The sequence below is a fragment of the Mustelus asterias genome, chromosome 2, assembly GCF_964213995.1.
Source record: "Mustelus asterias chromosome 2, sMusAst1.hap1.1, whole genome shotgun sequence".
NCBI classification, from domain to species: Eukaryota; Metazoa; Chordata; class Chondrichthyes; order Carcharhiniformes; family Triakidae; genus Mustelus; species Mustelus asterias.
The window spans coordinates 72,806,710-72,825,285 of record NC_135802.1 but is presented as its reverse complement, the minus strand read 5'-3'; the positions used below and the strand labels follow the sequence as shown (position 1 = coordinate 72,825,285).

The 18,576-nt window shown below is 41.0% G+C and overlaps 1 protein-coding gene across 4 annotated transcripts in view; it reads right to left on the bottom strand.

Moving 5' to 3' along the window:
* tmem245 (transmembrane protein 245) overlaps positions 1-18,576 on the bottom strand; it is a 107,022-nt gene that overhangs the window by 36,766 nt on the left and 51,680 nt on the right. For all 4 annotated transcript variants that reach the window (XM_078237075.1, XM_078237072.1, XM_078237073.1 and 1 more), the window contains 5 exons: positions 13,040-13,144; positions 12,183-12,265; positions 8,793-8,883; positions 7,365-7,463; positions 6,661-6,792 (listed from right to left, as the gene is read on the bottom strand). In XM_078237075.1, the coding sequence (XP_078093201.1) occupies positions 6,661-6,792; positions 7,365-7,463; positions 8,793-8,883; positions 12,183-12,265; positions 13,040-13,144 (510 nt within the window). The remainder of the gene's footprint in view (positions 1-6,660; positions 6,793-7,364; positions 7,464-8,792; positions 8,884-12,182; positions 12,266-13,039; positions 13,145-18,576) is intronic.

Here is an 18,576-nt window from a genome sequence, read left to right as displayed (position 1 = left end):
GTTCGGACATTAAGCACTCTTGTACATTGGGACCCAGGAAGTTCCAACCCTTCCATACACACAATATATACCCAGGAAGTTTAAACTTCTGATGGACACAATTATAGTTCCTGGACCACTCAATGTCTCAGATGCTGATCATACTTTTGGAAACTTGTGCTTGATGCTCTATATTTCCTTTAAAAATTACCCAGTCAGTCTACCGCTGTTGATCTCAGGCACAGGACAGTAATCAACAAGAGGAACTGTAGAAGGAAGGCAATAAAGAAAAACAGCCCCCTCCACACCCTAGACAATGTTCACAGCCCACTTGCTTCCCAACATGGCTCACCCAGCCTTTGCACCCTGACATTGCTTGCCTCTCCACGCATCTGATACAACTTGCACCCTTTGCATCCCAACGCTGCTCACCTCCATGAACCTCAGAACACTGCTCACTACCCATTTTGATTATTATTGTCATGTGTTGTAATACAATGAAAAGTATTGTTTCTTGCGCATTATAGACAAAGCATACCGTTCACCGAGCACATGGGGAGTAGGAAAGGAGAGGGTGCAGAATGTAGTGTTGCAGTCATAGCTACGGTGTACAGAAAGATCAACTTAATACAAGGTAGGTCCATTCAAAAGTCTGATGGCAGCAGGGAAGAAGCTGTTCTCGAGTCAGTTGGTACGTGACCTCAGACTTTTGTATCTTTTTCCTGACGGAAGGTGGTGAAAGAGAGCACGTCCGGGGTACGTGAGATCATTGATTATGCTGGCTGCTTTTCTGAGGCAGCGGGAAGTGTAGACAGAGTCAAAGGATGGGAGGCTGGTTTGCATGATGGACTGGGTTACATTCACAACCCTTTGTAGTTTCTTGCGATCTTGGACAGAGAAGGAGCCACACTAAGTTGTGATACAATCAGAAAGGATGCTTTCTATGGTGCATCTGTAAAAGTTGGTGAGAATCGTAGCAGACATGCTGTATTTTCTTAGCCTCCTGAGAAAGTAGACACGTTGATGGACTTTCTTAATCAAACCGTCGGTGTGGAAGGACCAATACAGATTGTTGGTGATTTGGACACCTGGAAATTTGAAGCTCTCAACGCTTACTCTAAGGTAGCCTTCAAGACACATGACAATGCAGAATCGCCAAGCAGAAACTGATAGCCAAGTTCCGCACGGATGGCCTCAATCGGGATCTTGGGTTTATGTCACATTTCTTGCAACCCCCATAGTGCCTTGGTTTGCAAAATCCTGCTAACTGTCCTGGCTTGAGACAATTCACACCTCTTTAACCTGTGATTAACCCTCTTTCCACGCACACTGTTTGTACTGTAAAGACTTGATTACCTGTAAAGACTCGCATTCCAACCATTCTTCACATTCCAATCTGTAATTATCTTGCAATTGTCTATATACGCCATGTTTCTGAACCTACCTCCACTCACCTGATGAAGAAGCAGCACTCCGAAAGCTCGTGATTCCAAATAAACCTGTTGAACTTTAACCTGATGTTGTGAGGGATGACTTGATAGAGGTGTACAAAATTACGAGGGGAAGAGAAAAACTGGTCAGGATAAAATTGTTGCCCGTGTGGAGAATTCTAGAACCAGTAACACAGATTCAAGATAAATGGCAGAAGATGCAGGGGGGACATGAGGAAGAATGTTTAATGCAGAGGGCAGCGGGTGTCTGGAATTCGTTCCCGGGTCGGTGGTGGAGGCAGAGACCCATAACTCTTAAAAAGTACTTGGATCTGCACCTGAAGTGCTATAAGTATAGGGCTAAGGGCCAGGTGCAGGAAGGTGGAATTCGAAAAGACTGGCATGAAGGTAGGCGGAATGGTCTCCTTCATTGCTGTTACTTTTCTATGATTTTCCATTGCCCTCGCAATAAAGGACAACATTCCATTTGCCTTCCTAATAATTTGCTGTACCTGAATACTAACTTTTTGAGATTTATGTAGCAGGACACTGTCACTTAAGAAATTAGGAACATCAGAGCAGGAGTAGGCCATTTGCCTCCTTAAGCCAAATACAGGCCCAGTCTTTTCAATCTCTCCATGTAGGACAATTCCACCATCCCAGGAATTAGTCTGATGAACCTCTGCTGCACTCCTATGACAAGTATATCCTTCCTTGAGTAAGGGGAACAAAATTGTACAGAATGCTCTAAATGCAGACTAACTAATGTTCTAGGCAATTATAGAATCATAGAATCTCTACAATACAGGAGGCCATTCAGCCCATCAAGTCTGTACCGACCACAATCCCACCGAGGCCCTATTCCCGTAACCCCACACATTTACCCTGCTAATCCCCAACACAAGGGTCAAATCAGCAAGGCCAATCAACCTAACCCGCACATCTTTGGATTGTGGGAGAAAACTGGAGCACCCAAAGGAAACCCACGTAGACATAGGGAGAAAATGCAAGCTCCACACAGACAGTGACCGAATTGAACCTGGGTCCTTGGCGCTGTGCAGCAGCAGTGCTAACCACTGTGCCGCCCATAAGCAAGCAAGACATCTTAAACCCTGTACTCAAATCATCTTGTGTTGAAGGCCATCATACCATTTGCCTTCCTAATTGCTTGCTGTGCCTGCATGTTAGCTTTCAATGACTTTTGAATAAAGACACCCAGGTCTCTTTGGATTTCCCAAACTCTCACCATTGAAGAAATAATTTGGGCCTCTGTTCCTTTTAATCACAGAATCCCTACAGTGCAGGAGGCCATTCGGCCCATTAGGTCTGCATCGACTCTGACAAAACATCTTTCCCATGCCCACCCACAATCCCTGTAAACCCATGCATTTACCCTGCTAATCCCCCTAACCAACACATCCTGGGACACGAAGGGGCAATTTAGCATGGCCAATTAACCTAACCTGCACATCTTTGGACTGTGGGAGGAAACACAGGCAGAAACAGGGAGAATGTACAAACTCCACACAATCACCCAAGGCTGGAATCCCTGGCGCTGTGAGGCAACAGTGCTAACCAATGTGCTACTGTGCCGTTATCTTCTAAATCGGATATTCAGAATTGATGTACATATGTGATTTAAAAACAAATTCATTCATCCCATGTTATTCAGAAATATATTCAATACATTTCCTTGTCATTCTATACCAGGCTTGTCCTTGTCATGTGGCGGGGGGGCACATTTCAATTTTTAATCACACTGAGGGGGCTGATGAGCAAATTTTGGAAAGATAAGGTTTGACATGGATTTGGCATGGATTTTTTTTTAAAATGAATAAACTGAGCAAAAAACAATTGGTAACTTTTTAAAAAAAGCAATAAAGTCAACCATTAGAGTATGAAAGGATGAGTGTGTATCCAGCTCACTGAGTCTCGGTGTTCACTCACCCACTTTCACCCACAGTAAGAGCGGGTGAGTGTGTCTCTTTGTGGGGGGGTGAAGAGTGTGAATGAGAACCTGATATGTTTTGAATGATGTTGCCAATCATTTGTTAAATTATTACAAATTATAAAGTTCTAATGCAGCAAATAGAAGCTTAAAGTGTTGATACAAAAAGCCTATAGCCTGCAAACTATTCTTCTCTATCACACAAAGCTCTGGACAAAGTATCATTTTCCTCACCTTGATTCACAAGTCTCATGAAAGATTTTAATTTAGTTTTGTGAAACACAGAAAACATCCTCTGATTTTATGGATAATTGCTCAAGCATTAAATTTCACGTCACTTTGGAAAATAGATCAACTGGACTAAAAGGTCTACAGATGATAGTTAAACTCTGCTGACAAACCAGTCTGTCAAAGGGAGCTTATGAAACTGTAATTGTAAAAAAAAATAGGTGCAGCATACGCAGGAAATTTATACCCCTTTTTATCTGATTACTTGCCTCCATTGGTGAGAAAGAGCTGTAGGCATACACCATACTAAATATATAAATACAAAAACACAAGTAATATTTCTAAAGTAATTCAGGATTAACAATTTAGCAAAGAAAAATGTTCTAATCTTAAAAAAATAGCATCTTTTAAGTTAGTGAACAATTCTAAATTAACAATTTTAATTTTCTTTATATCTATTTTGCTTCAACTATGTTACTCATCATCCTTAAATCAACTTATCACACCACCAAGAACAGTCAAAGACCACTTTGAAGTTGGTTCAATTTAGGAGGTGACCACTTTGTTGCTGGATGCATGAACACGCTTCCCCAATTGCTAATGTGTGTGTAATGGAAAGAATGGAAATTTGTTGATAACTATGTTGTTGCAAATTTGAAATCATAAAACTAAAGCTAAATGCGACCTGACAGCTGACAGTATTCTTTAAAAGATGCCAAAATCTTACAACGGGAACAATTTTAAACTGTGTTTAATAGCTACAAATGCAGATTAAATGCAATATTATACAAAATTTCCACTATTTCAGGTGTATTTATTTCCATTTCATACTTTAATATTTTTCTGGTATTGTAGCTAAAACCAAAATAGAGCTTCGCATATTTCTTTTTTAAAAAGAAAGCAACAGCGTTCTTACAATTCTCTATAAGCCAAGCTTGTACTTGGGCAAAAGAAATAGATGGCACTCGAAGACCACTTCTTGTACCCATTTATAGAACAACATTGAAATCTGACAGTAGGTCACCCATGTACCCCTCAATTGAGAGAAAAACTGCTTGTAAAAATAAAAGGACAGTTACTTTGCCAAGTTTTAGTACAATACATCACTGCATTTCCTTAAGTGATTAAAGTGCCTTGAACAATTTTCCCTAATCATATATATTCAATATGCTCACTTTGTTATATTGTCTAAATGAAGGAATTGGGTGAAGCAGTGGGTTACAACACTTCATTCATTTTGAAAATCTATATTCCTGAATATCTGTAAAACACCAAGTATAGTTTTAGGCCATTCCAACAGTTTTTCAGTGCTTAGGGCATAGGACTGAACATTATTCAGTGCCAGCTAGAAAAATTACTTCTCGGAGTTCCACAAGGATGGTTGCTTTGGAAAAATGTGGCAATGCCATTTGTCTTTTTTAAGGAGGGAGCTGGGTTGCTTTTCTGAGTTTGTTGTCCAGTTAAATTGTGGCCAAATTTTCAGGCTAAAGCTCCTGCTGCCTCTGGCCTTGGATTGCTTCAGCTAATAAGTGGCACTTCTATAAAAATTGCTCTTCTGTAGTTTCCTGCAAAAAGGAAAATCTAAATTGTACTGTATCGGACAGGTAACAAATCTTCATGGTCTTAGCTACTACTGTGCTGTTACAATGATTAAAGGTTATTCAATTGAAACCATAAAAGATAAATGACATACCTTGGAAGAATTTTCATTCTTTGAATTATGCATAAAGTCCAAGCACACACAGGAGTATAATCTAATTGAACTATGCGCTGAACACCTTGTTGAGCTGTCATGTCACTGCACACTGGTGACGCCACACATGGTCTCTATTCTGAGTGTATAAAATCACTTGCGCTGTGCAACTGCATAATCTTGTTCTGACCAGAAGCTAAACTGAACTAATCACTAAGACCTGCCAGAAAGTACAAGAATTGTGGCAATGGTAGGATTACAATTGTGGAGAATGCATACCAATCAAATAATGAATATGATTCTACTAAATAATGTATTCTTATCCTACAACATGCATAAGGTATAGATTAGAGAAGGGTACCAAAGATTTAACGAGAGAGTGGGAGGCACAGGGGCCATAATACCAATAGTCAAATGTAGTATTTTATCATACACTGGAGTGAAAACCAGATACATATGGCATTCTAGCATCTGTTTATCTGATTTTAATCAACAGTGTGTATAACAAGAGCTACGTAAACGTCAAATTTCACGAGAATCTACCAAGCCTGGGAATGTCTACAACAACAACTTATATTGATATAACACTTGTAGCAAAGAAATGTCCCAAGGTGCTTCACAGAAACATAAGAGAAGGTAGGACACCAAGCCAAATCGGCACAGAGCTGCATAAATTATTTAAATGAGGATTTCAATATTAGCAGGCCCAGGACTGAAGTCTCCAGGCCCGCTAGAGTTTCCCTCAGCCCGCCAGGAGTGTTACACTCCAGCAGGGTTTACAACAGCTCCCCAGTTGCGGGGAGCTGGTGGCCCGACCCCGCTAGAATGAAAGGGGGCCATGGAGGCCCCCCTTTGGCAGTTGGAGGTAAAGGGGTTCCCCCTGGACATTGCCAGCTTGGCAGTGCCAGCCTGGCCCCCTGGCACTGCCCAAGGGACAAAGTGGCAATGCCCAGGGGCACCCGCTGCCACTCAGCACTCGGCAGTGACAAAGGGAGGGAGGCCAGCAATTGGGGCTGGACATCGGGGGGGGGGGGGGGGGGGGGGGAGAGGTGTGGGGGTGAATTGAGCTGGCCAGCGATCGGAAGGCCAACAGTATGGAGCTACTGCACATGCACCGATCTCGGCGCTGACTGATCGGCACATGTGCATTGGCCCGCTCAGCCGGCCTCTCCAGCAGGATGAGGCTCCGTTCCTGGATTTTTAATGATATTCACCCTAGTGCACTCTGCAGTGCAGAGTGTGGGAGGTTCATTTTGAAACTTCCACTGAAAAAACAAGTGGGATTTACTGCAGTTTTTATGTGAATTCAACACTTAGAATTTTTTTGGGAGAATCCCACCCAATGTCTCTATTTATAAAGAATTAAAATTTAAGGTACTCACAGAAAGGAAAGTCTCAATATTTTCATGAATAAAGGAGGCAACATCCTGCCAGTCTAAGATGTCTCCGAGCCAACTATTTTGTCGATTGGTAGTCATTTTGTGGCCTTTATGTCTTCCAGAATGGGTTACATTCTAAGCAATGGACAAAAAATGTAAAAGGGAATTGTCAAAATAAATGCCATAGCCAGCTTTTTGCTTTGTTTGTTAACTTCAACCCTAATGTAAAATTGAAAAGAATAATGAACAGCTTTGATGTGATATTAAGTTCTAAAACATCTGTCAGAGTTTCAAATGGAAATGTATGAATGGATAAGAGGTTGGCTGAAGAGTAATGTTTCATAGGGAAATGAGTTGGAGAAGTGTTGCATGAAGGATCCCAGGAGGAGAAGACCATAGACAAGTGCATGGATGAGGGGAGGAGGAGGAAGGATAAGTGGGATGGAGGAGACATTAACAGATAGCAAGACAGAAAATCAGAGATAGAAGTAGAGAGAATAAGAAACATAGCGACAAGAAAGCAAGTCAGAGGGCATAATACAGAGAAAGCAATCTCCAGAAAAAAAGTGTACCGTAGTTTATTTTGTTCGTCTTCTACAGAAGAGTCAAATCTGTTTTTACAGCTAATTAATTTCAGTGGATTTATATGAAGAACATTTAGAATTTTCTTTTAAATTTAGGACCAATTTTTAGTCTTCAACACTTACCTTCACAAACCAATTATGATACAATCTGTCCCACAGCTCCAGCACTTGCTTCTCTATAACTGCTGTGTTGTTCATTTTGTCTCCTAACATTTTATGAAGCTAAACAAACACAAAAATGCTAATAAGAGCAAAATAAAATATTTAAGTTCTTCCCCACTCCCAGCTTTGGTCAATTCTCTCCCATCCCTTCACCTCAGCTCTTCTGCGACTTTGGCAGGACTGAGGAGCCACTTTGGGGGGGGAGGGGGTGATCAGCTGCATTCCATCTTCCATTATTTTAAAAATGCATGCTCTATCTTTTGTCTATCGCCGATTTAATTTATTAATTCAACATTTATTATATGATTGCCAGCAAGTCCTACATTCTGTGTACTGTAATACATAGAAAAGGGTGGCTAACATCTTAAAATGCGAACAGAAGTACATGGTAATTGCAAGATATGGCTTAGTCAGACTTGTGTATTCTTAAAATATTGCATATGCTGGAAATCTGAAATAAAAACAAAATGCTGCAAAAACTTAGCAGGTATGGCAACAACTGCATTGTAGAGAGAGAAACAGAGTTAACGGTTTGAGTCCGTATGATTCTTCTTTATTATATTTTTGAAACTTTTTGTGACCAATGATGTGAAAGTTGCTAGTGTTGCTGCCTCCGTCATCCATTGGTCCCCAACCACCCAGCATCCCTCACTCTAGTTCCCAATACCCCAGCTTTTCTCAGACATCATCAGAACCAAGAAGCCAGGAGTTCGGAGAGCGGGCAGCGAAGCCAGGGAGTGTGGGATTGTTTTGACATTCTTGCTGATTTAAAGGGCTGCACTCCTGAGCACACGCTACACCAGTTAGGAGGAGCCCTATATGAATCAATGTAAATTAGGGTAAGTGCAGGGTAATGAGTTCAAGTTTGCAAAATTAAAGGGCCCTGCAGGAACATCAGGGTTAGCTCTCCTCAGTCCTTTCAGGTGAACCATAACTTTTGGATTCAAGCATGTGAATTCCTCACAGTTGCTATGTCATTGCAGCCTTTAATGGCAGCAAACCTCTCAGCATTCACCTCTTTTGGGACAAGATCCAGGCTCCATTTTGATATGGTCACGGGAGCCACTTCACTCATCTTTTCTTATATTTTTCTTTGTTGGGATAATTGGGAAAAGTGAAAAACAAAGTAGTTTAGGAAAGCGAAGACACGAAAGTTGATCTAATATCACTTGAAGAAGTCCATGGGAAATTGTAAGATAAGAACCACATTCTACTCCTCACCAGGTGGAACTTAGTTGCTGTTCTTTTTTCAAACTGTTCACTAGCGTCTTCTATGCCAACTGAACAAAATCAATTGTCATGATAACTGTCAGGGATAATACTGCTCTATGCAACAGTATATGAAGTGAAACCGTATCAGACATTAAGTGTTAAAATTCTAGCCTTTACCTTGTGGGTTATCCATTCTCTTCCATATTGGTACACATTGTTGGCAGCAGAATTTAATGCCTTTTGGATTACCTGGGCCTCAGGAAGCCAGCTGAAACAATTCAAGGCAGCAAAAAGTGATGTGAAAATTGGAGCATAAAAGATAAACTTAAACATGTGAAAAATAAACCACACACCAATTTTGTACCCTAAAAATTATACATCCCAGTGGAGTAGTAAAATAGCATTAACAGTTAAAATTTAAAACTTCCTTATGGCTTCCTTCTGCACCACAACAATTCTGTGAAATTACTTGTTAAATATCTAACCACTAATTGGCCCTGTATTTCTTACTTTACTTAGAGTAGCCCCCCAAAACTCCACTATCCTCTTAAAAAAAACACCAAGGTCTATCTCATCTACTATCCATTCTCTGCCTCCTAAACAACCTGTTTGAAGATGTAGATAGAAAGAACAAGTAAAAGGTTATTTAGCCCAAACAGTCAGTGTTGGCATTTACTTTTCACACAAGCAAATAGTCCTATTGGCATTTACCCATCCTCTTCCATCCGAACAGCCCCTTTACCTGCATCTAAATATTCAATTAATCTTAAATGTTGACATACTTCCTGTCTCAGCCACAAATTAATTCTACAGCTTCAATATTCTGTGAAAAAGTTTCTCCTACTCTCAATTCTAACCTGCATCTTAATTTGTGTCTACAAGCTCTCATCTTAATCCTTGAACTACTGAAAAAGTCAGCTTCTATTAACCCTGTCTCATCCTATCACACTGTTTTATTTTCTATTACATTATTCCATATCCCACATCTTTCCAACAAAAACAATACAACTTTTCACAACTTCTTATTTTCAGCTCCTTATCCTGTTACATCCTATCAAATCAAAGTTGTAACTTTGCTGAAGATTTAGGACAGGATTTTCCATCCAACCCCACGGCATGCTTTCCAATGGCAGAGGTGGCTCGCCATTAACTGCCAGTTGGAGCTTCTGATCCCGCCAATATCTATAGCATTTTGCCTGGATTGTCCAGAGAACCCACCACGGGGAGTCGGGTTAAGTGGACAGCAAGATTCTGCTGGTGAGAAGGGCCGGATGATCCTATAGGACGCAGCAGAATACTGAAATTTATGGTAAACCTTTTGTAAAATATTGATTTGGCCTCAACTGGTTTAGTATGTCAAATCCTGGGCACCACACTTTAGGTAGTCTGCAAAAGCATGGGGAAGATGCAAAAGGATTTACGAGAATGGTTCCGAAGATGAAGAACTTCGGTTCAGGAGAAGTTGAGGTTGATATTCTTAGAAAAGAGAAGGTGGAGGAGATTTAGTTTACAAAATCATGGGCCAGGTCTTTCGAGCCCCATCGTGGCAAGACCCACTGCAGTACATTCGGCGGCGCAGGACCAGACAATCCCAGCTGCATGTGGGGCTAGAAAATCCCACCCACAAGGGTTCCGGACAGAAGAAATAGGGGCGAAACTGCACCCATTGGTGGAAAGATTGAGAATAAGAGGACACTGATTTAAAGTGAGTGGCAGAAAAATCAGAGGAAACAGGAGGAGATAATGAGTTTTTAGACAGTGAGTGGTTAGGATCTGGAATGTACTGAGTGAGTGTGTGTGGTGAGACTGGTTCAGTTGTGACTTTCAGCTGACAATTAGGTAACTACCTAAAAGGGAAAAGAATTGCAAGACTATGGGGAAAAGGTGGTGGAGTGGGACTTACTGATTTGTTCTTACAGGGAGCCACGATAGACACAGGGAGCCACTCCAGACCTCCTCCTGTGCTGTAATCATCCTACGATTCTGGTCTTTGCGGTCTTAAGGCTTCAAAGAGGCTCGAAATCACTTTTTTGACTTTTATATTCTATACCTGTGAGAAGACCTAGAATTGTACCAATCTTTCAAAAAAGTTTGATCAATTTGAGGCACCTTTAATGCCGTGCATATCTATACCTACAAAACACTGCTTTTGCATTGCAATAAGCCTACTTCCATTCAAAGTACAATTAATGCTGTTATTTTAATCATGGGGAAAGCAGGAAGCATGGGACTAAGTGAACTGTTGTTGCAGAGAGCCAGTAGAAACACAATCAGCCAAACGACCTCCTTCTGTGCTGCGACTATTCTATGAGCCTAATTACCAAAATGCATTCCAAATTTGCAGACAACACAAAAATAGGTGGAAAGTTGCAGGAGGACTACAAACAGTTCACAAAGAAATATTGATATGTTAAGTGGACAAAAAGTTGGAGAATGGAGTATAATGTGGGAAAATGTGAAGCTGTGCATTTTAGAAGAGAGAACAAAAGAATCCCATTAAATGTCCATTAATTAAATGGAGAAAAACTGTAGAAAGCTGCAACACAAGGGGATTTGGAGATACTTGTGCATGACACAGAAAGTTAGCATACAGGTGCAACAGGTAATTAGGAAGGCTAATTGAATGTTGGTTTTTATTTCAAGGGGGTTGGAGTATTAGAGTAGGGAAATCTTGTTGCAAATGTTCAAGGTACTGGTGAGACCACATCTGAATTATTGAGAGCAGTTTTGGTCCCCTCATTTAAGGAGAGATATTATTTCATTGGAGGCAGTTCAGAACAGGTTCACTAAGATGATCTCCTGAATGGAGGGATTGTTTTATGAGGAAAGATTAAACAGTTTGGGACTCTACTCATTGGAATTTAGAAGTATAAAAGGTGATCTTATTGAAACATATAGGATTCCTAATGGGTTGCCAGGGTAAATGCTGAGAGGATGTTTCTCCTCATGGGAGAGTCTAGGACGAGAGGGCATAGTCTCAGAATAAAGGGACACCAAGTTAAGACTGAGATGAGAAGGAATTTCTCCTTTGAGGGTTGAGTGTCTTTGGAACTGCTGTCACAAAGATCTGTGTGGGTAGAGTCCTTATGTATATTTAAGGTTAGGATAGATAGATAGTATCAATCACAACCATGCCTTTTGAATTCCATGCCTGCTACTTGTAATTATTTTATTCTTTTGTCTGATGTGAGGTAATTTTATCCTTTATTATATAAGAATTTTTCCCGTCACAGATAATAACTGACCTGCACTTACATAGATTAGTTATCTCCATATGGTGGCCACTCACCAATAATCTTCCAACAGCATCTTCAAATGTTTTAACGTCTAGAAGTATGACAATGACTTCCCTCACCACATTAGGATCCCAGGTAATCAGTTCCTGGCACTTTACTTTCCTTTAACTCAATTAACTTATCTGACATTTTCCTTTTAGCCAAAATGATAAAGCATTTGGCTAAAATGCAATCTTTAGGATTGAGCAGCAATAATGGGATGAGAAGGAAATTAAGGATATATAAAAACTCAAAAACAGTATATTAATATATTTTTGGGTTTGCAGCTTACTTTGCCCATTCAGGATGGTTAGCGACAGTCTCATTAATCAGGCTGCTGGTGACTTTGATCATGTGGACACTTTCCTCGTGAACCTGAAGAAATACAGCGCTTATTAGAACCATACAAGAGTATGCAAAAAGAAAACAATTTTTCTCAAAAGTTTGAAACATGAAGAAATTTCATGTCATGATTACTATTGCTGTATAAAACCAAAATAAAATCAAAAGTGCCAAATTGCATTTTTGTAATAGTTTTGGATGAAGCCATTAATGCTCTATTGAAAGAGATGACTCACACGTGCACACTAAATGGTCTCAAATATAACCTCTGCTATTTTAAGGATTCACAGATAAACTGCTCCCAGAATATTATTTACGCTTTGCTTTGGTTAAGTCAGGACATCCCACATTTTAAAAATTTATTTACAGGATGTGGGTATCACTAGCTCAGCCAGCATTTATTGCCCCTATTTAGTTGCCATTTAAACCATTCAATTTGAGGGCAAATAGGGATGGGCAGTAATGCAGGGCTAACCAGGAATGCCAACATCCAATAAATTAATTTTAAAATTAAATTTAAAATATTTTTCCAACCTCCAAGTATTCCCACAAACCACACCAGTGAAGAGGCAGTGAGCATTCAACACAACTTTAATTCAACATTGAAAAACATCCTGAGGTGCTGCAAAGAAACAAAGCAAAATCTGTCATTGAGCCACCACAGGACAATATTAGGATAGGTGATCAAAAGTTGGACAACGAGGTAAATTTTCAGGATCATTTTAAGGCAATATGGAAGTGTAAAAAACACAGTATACCCAGTAACCAAATAATATGCAGCTTTCCCTATTCTTTTGCAAACGTTACCTTTGCAGTAAGGAGCAGGGCCAGGAGTAATGTTCCCATAACCAACAAAAAGATGATAAAAATGCTGATCAATTTATCCAGTGATTTCTCCAGACAAAATATAATCTACAGAATAAAAGAAAAACACAATTTAATGGATAGTAAATGTACCACTTCAGTAATAGAATGTACATGTATGTGCTTCATAAAAACACACAGAAACTTGTGCTATGAATTTGTTAATTATTTACAAGAATACCTATTAAGAATATTTCAATCGAAACCCATGATGACCAGCTTTTCCCTTCTAGCTCTGGCAGATGCACACTAAAATCAGATTAAGAGCAGATTCGTGATTACCCTGGAGCTACTCTGCTGGTTCTTTGACATTTGTTGTAATGAAGTTTGACTGTAATTTTAATCTTGTGATGAAATGGGATTGGTAAAAACAAAATTGAAAACTTTGGAGCGAATATTTTAGTATATTTTCCTCTACCAGATGTATAAAAAAATCCAGAAAAGGTGTGGGCAGAATTTTGCCAAACAAATGCAGTGTCAGGCTCTGACTGAAAACCGGTGTGTTTACGTTTAAGCCCATTCTTCAGGTGCCACTCACCTGAAGGGGCTTGGGGCTCCGAAAGCTTGTGTGGCTTTTGCAACCAAATAAACCTGTTGGGACTTTAACCTGGTGTTGTTAAACTTCTTACTGTGTTCACCTTTCTGAGACAGACTCCTCGCCATCCCCCACCCCACTGCCAGCAATCTCCACCACCCACCCCCCTCCCCCCCACCCCGCAATCTCCACCACCCCCCACCCCCACCCGAGCCAACATTGTCCAGTCCCACCCTTTGTCCTTGCGCCTTGACAGTGTCAATCTGGGTCTGAATCTGATTACATCCTAACATTCCTTGTTAAATTCTTGTCCCTGCTATTACTAGCCAAATCCATGATAGTGTAGTGATTACCAAGTCAGGCAATAGCTTCCACAGTAACTAAATGGAGGTCTGAGCGCTCTGCTAAATTTGGTCAGGGGCAGTCTTCAACGGTGTGTCATTAATTGGGGTGCACCACAGCTACAGTCCAGGTTCTCAGCAAGGCCCCACTTATGCCAATTTGCCTTGGCTGGCTGGGTGGGCTGTATGATGTGATAAGGAAATGGTTTCTAATGGTACCATAGTGCTTCTGTGGTTATTCCTTGGCACGGTGGTCTTAGTCATTAGCATGATGGGAGGTGAGCAACAGGTGGATCAATCAGGTCCTTGTGTTGTGGCAGGAGCTTTGTTGTTGCAATCTCTCTCCTTCTGTGGGGACGTGTGATGTTGCTTAGGAGTGGGAGCCAAGCGTGTTGAGTTGATCAGATGATACCCAAAATGATATGCACTGTTGTGTTGAGCTGGGTATCTACAAGACCAGCGTGGGATGAGCTATTCCATACTGGTGCACAATACTCTGCAGTTGCACAATACTCTGCAGCTGAGTAGATAGGAAGAGCTGACATCTTAAGGTTTGAGCATCTGCACCCATGAAAAGCCAGCAAGTTTGCTGAGGAGGTTGTTTTGCATTTTTTTTCTTTGCTGCTGTCTTGTTCAGTTTTTTTTAATACTTCAGCATTCAATCAAGGGTAACACCAAGATAAATGGATGCTCTTTGTGTTGCAAGGTCTTACAGCATCTCATCTTACAACGGATAGAGGTGGAGGAAATTCTGAAAGGTGAACAAGCTGGCTTTCAGCGAGGGCAAAGCACATAGAGTCAAGTCCTTGCCCTAACCACCTTCACTGAAAATGGTTCTGAAAATAAACTCAAAACAGGCGCTACCTTTTTTGATCGCAGCACACAGCACTGGCACACTAGTCTCCTTGTCAAAATCTCAAGAGTCCTCCCTCTGTAGGCTACTAATGTCAAACTATTACTCTGAGATAGACAGTTCAGGGTGCACATGGGTAATGAGGCAAATGCCTAGAGGAAACAGTCTAAAGGGCTTCCCCAAGAATCTGTTCTAGCCCCACTGTTTTCCATCTCTACATCAACAATCTGATTCCAACCCTTTCTCTGAAGTTCATTTAAGCTGACGATATCTGCTGTGCCTCTCAAGCTTGGACATTTTCTAAACTACAGGCAGCACTAAACAAAGCTGGCCAACGACTAAGACATGGTGCCTTCAGCCCAGCTGCAACAGAACATATTCTATCTCCATGGAACTCAACATCCCCTTGAAGGCAAGAGACTGAATCATGAACAACATCCCAGATATGTCTGGTGGATGATCTGACCAGAATTAAGAATCCATTCCCTGATAAAGTCACTGATGAGGACTGGCTCCTGCTCTGCCCAAGAACACAAGAAACTACAAAAGGTCGTGAATGTAGCCCAATTCATCACACAAACCAGCCTCCCATCCATTGACTCTGTCTACACTTCCCTCAGAAAAGCAGTCAGCAGAATTAAGGACCCCACCCACCCTGGACATTCTCTCTTCCACCTTCTTCCGTCGGGAAAACGATACAAAAGTTTGAGGTCATGTACCAACCGACTCAAGAACAGTTTCTTCCCTGCTGCTGTCAGACTTTTGAATGGACCTACCTTGCATTAAGTTGATCTTTCTCTACATCCTAGCTATAACTGTAATGCTACATTCTGCACTCTCTCATTCCTTCTGTATGAACAGTATGCTTTGTCTGTATAGCACGCAATAAATTATATTTTGCACTGTATGCTAATACTTGACAATAATAATTTAAATCAAATCATGGAGCAAATCATTAACCTCCCTTTTTCACTACTCTTGCACACATTAAAAATGGGAGTGTTGCAAACAATTGCAGAGTCCAGATAGAATTAAACTTAGATTAACCAGAGTGGTTCCTGAAGATTTTGTCTTAAATATGAAGCAGCTGATGTTGCACACTTTTAATTGATTAGACAGACACTTCCAGCAAAATAGCACTGTGGATGCAAATTCATATGTTGAACTGAATCAGTGTTCATTCCAGTCATCCTTTGCAGCATACATTTTGCTAACTGAACAGGCTTACAGATACCATATCCATGATCTCCAATAAGCTGGGTTACAGCAGAGTGGTTGGAGTAATGTGACACTGACCCAAGAGAGGAATGACAGCAAAAGTGGAGGCAGAAATAAAAACTCCACTTCAATACACGTTCACATATGACTCATTGCATTGTCCCCACCCCAGTCAGATATCTTAGCCATGTCTCCTGATGGCAGAGCCTGACTCTGCATATGTGCAGTAGAAACACAGTCTTTAGCGAGGTCCTCAGGGACTCCAAGATCCAGAAAGCATAAGCCAAAACCATCACAACAGTCAGGGCAGGATCCGATCTGCCAACTTCTATCTTTGCTGAAGCCAAATGGGATTCACTACATAGAAGCTGCAGGAAGTGAGTTCGATAAATTGAAATTCATAAAATATATGCACATGGATGTTCAAAAGTTGTAAAATCGTTAAGTCTTTTTAATGTCACCTAAAATTTACTGATCAGCAAAATATTTTGATTAGTTTTGTCCAATAACTTCCATGCTTTATACTCCAGGCCTCTATTTGCCCAGGATTCTGAATGTTTTAATAACCATTTTCTCAACCTGGCTTGCCACCATCAATGATGTGTCAACATACACCTTCAGGTCCGCATGCTCCTGTACCCCTGTTAAAATTGTATCCTTTATTTTATATTGCCTCTCCTCTTTCTTCCTACCAAAGTCAACCGCTTCATACTTATCTGCATTGAATGTCATCTATTGTTTGCCTGCTCATTCCATGATCCTAATCCTTCTAAAGTTCATCAGTATCCTCCTCACAGTTCAGAATACTTAAAAGTTTTGTGTCATCCACAAATTTTGAAATTCTGCCCTAAACACCCAAGTCTATGTCATTAATATATATCAGGAAAAGCAGGTGTCCTAACACTGACCCCTGAGAAACCACACTGTACACTCACTTCCAGTCCAAAAAACAACCGTTCACCACTGTTTCCCATCATTAAGCCAATTTTGTGTGCTTGCTGCTAATGTCCCTTTTATTCTGTAGGCTGTTACTTTGCTGACAAGCCTGTTAAGTGGCACTTTATCCAATGTGGTTAAGTTGATTGGCCATGTTAAATTGCCCCATAGCGTCAGGGGGGCCAGCAGGGTAGATACGGCGGCACGGTAGCACAGTGGTTAGCTCTGCTGCTTCACAGCTCCAGGGACCTGGGTTCGATTCCCGGCTTGGGTCACTGTCTATGTGGAGTTTGCACATTCTCCTCGTGTCTGTGTGGGTTTCCTCCGGGTGCTCCGGTTTCCTCCCACAGTCCAAAGATGTGCAGGTTAGGTTGATTGGCCATGATAAAAATTGCCCTTAGTGTCCTGAGATGCGTAGGTTAGAGGGATTAGCGGGTGAAATATGTAGGGATAGGGGGGTAGGGACTGGGTAGGATTGTGGTCGGTGCAGACTCGATGGGCCGAATGGCCTCTTTCTGCACTGTAGGGTTTCTATGATATGTGGGGATAGGGCCAGGGTGGGATTGTCAGTGCAGGCTCGATGGGCCAAATGGCCTGCTTCTGCACTGTAGGGATTCTTTGATTCTATGATCACTTTTCCTGGGACCAGACCAAAGGTATATCACGGATCTCCAGAATTTACTCTCATTTCTCTTCAGTGTTCCAGCAAGGTACAAGATTTCATTGGGGTCCTTCCTGTTGCCTACAGCTCGGTGACACTCCAATTTCTTTACGTTCCTCACGATTCTGGATTTGAAAGCTCCATATGACTCGTTCAGTACAGTGGTTCAAAATATCAGAAAATACTCCTGGTTTCCAATAACCTGCTGCTACGGTTTCAAACTGCAAAAAAGCTGATTACTTCCAGAACTCCAAATGCAAATGGATGTTTTATTGATTGTATTACTGTGGATTTGTTCCTTTAGCTTCCGGCTAAACAAATCTTCCAATTGTGCTTTCCCTTTCTCATTTTATTTTGTCATGGACAATAGATCCAGCATCTACTTTTCTTCAGATGTAGGCTTTATCTCTACACTTCCAAGGAGTTACAAGCTACATAAGAACCAAGGCTGACACAGGCAATTAGCTGCTTTTCCATACATCACCCAGAATTGTTCACTGGCAATGCCCTAATTGAATTCACAATGATGAACTTAAAACAGATAAGCTCCCCAATTTCCATGACAATGGGACCAAAAGACTTGTTCGCAGGCGGAACTACCTTTTAATTCCAAAGCCTTCCTTAATTCTGGGCACGAGTAAGGAAAATCCTTTACTTTAACAACTGCAAGCATCATGTCTCCAATTCTTTAGCTAAGTAAGCCCACCTGATGTTTTATTATACTCACCCTTTTACTGTGCCTTTACCAGCAAACACAACAAGTTTTCTTTAGATTTGCAATTAAGTTTAAGTTTCTTTGTTCGTGTCACAAGTAGGCTTATATTAACACTGCAATGAAGTTACTGTGAAATTAATCTTAAGACTGTACAGCTTTCCAACCTCTAGATGCTTACCAGGGTGTTATCCTGCAAAATTATTGAACTGCATTCAAGAGAA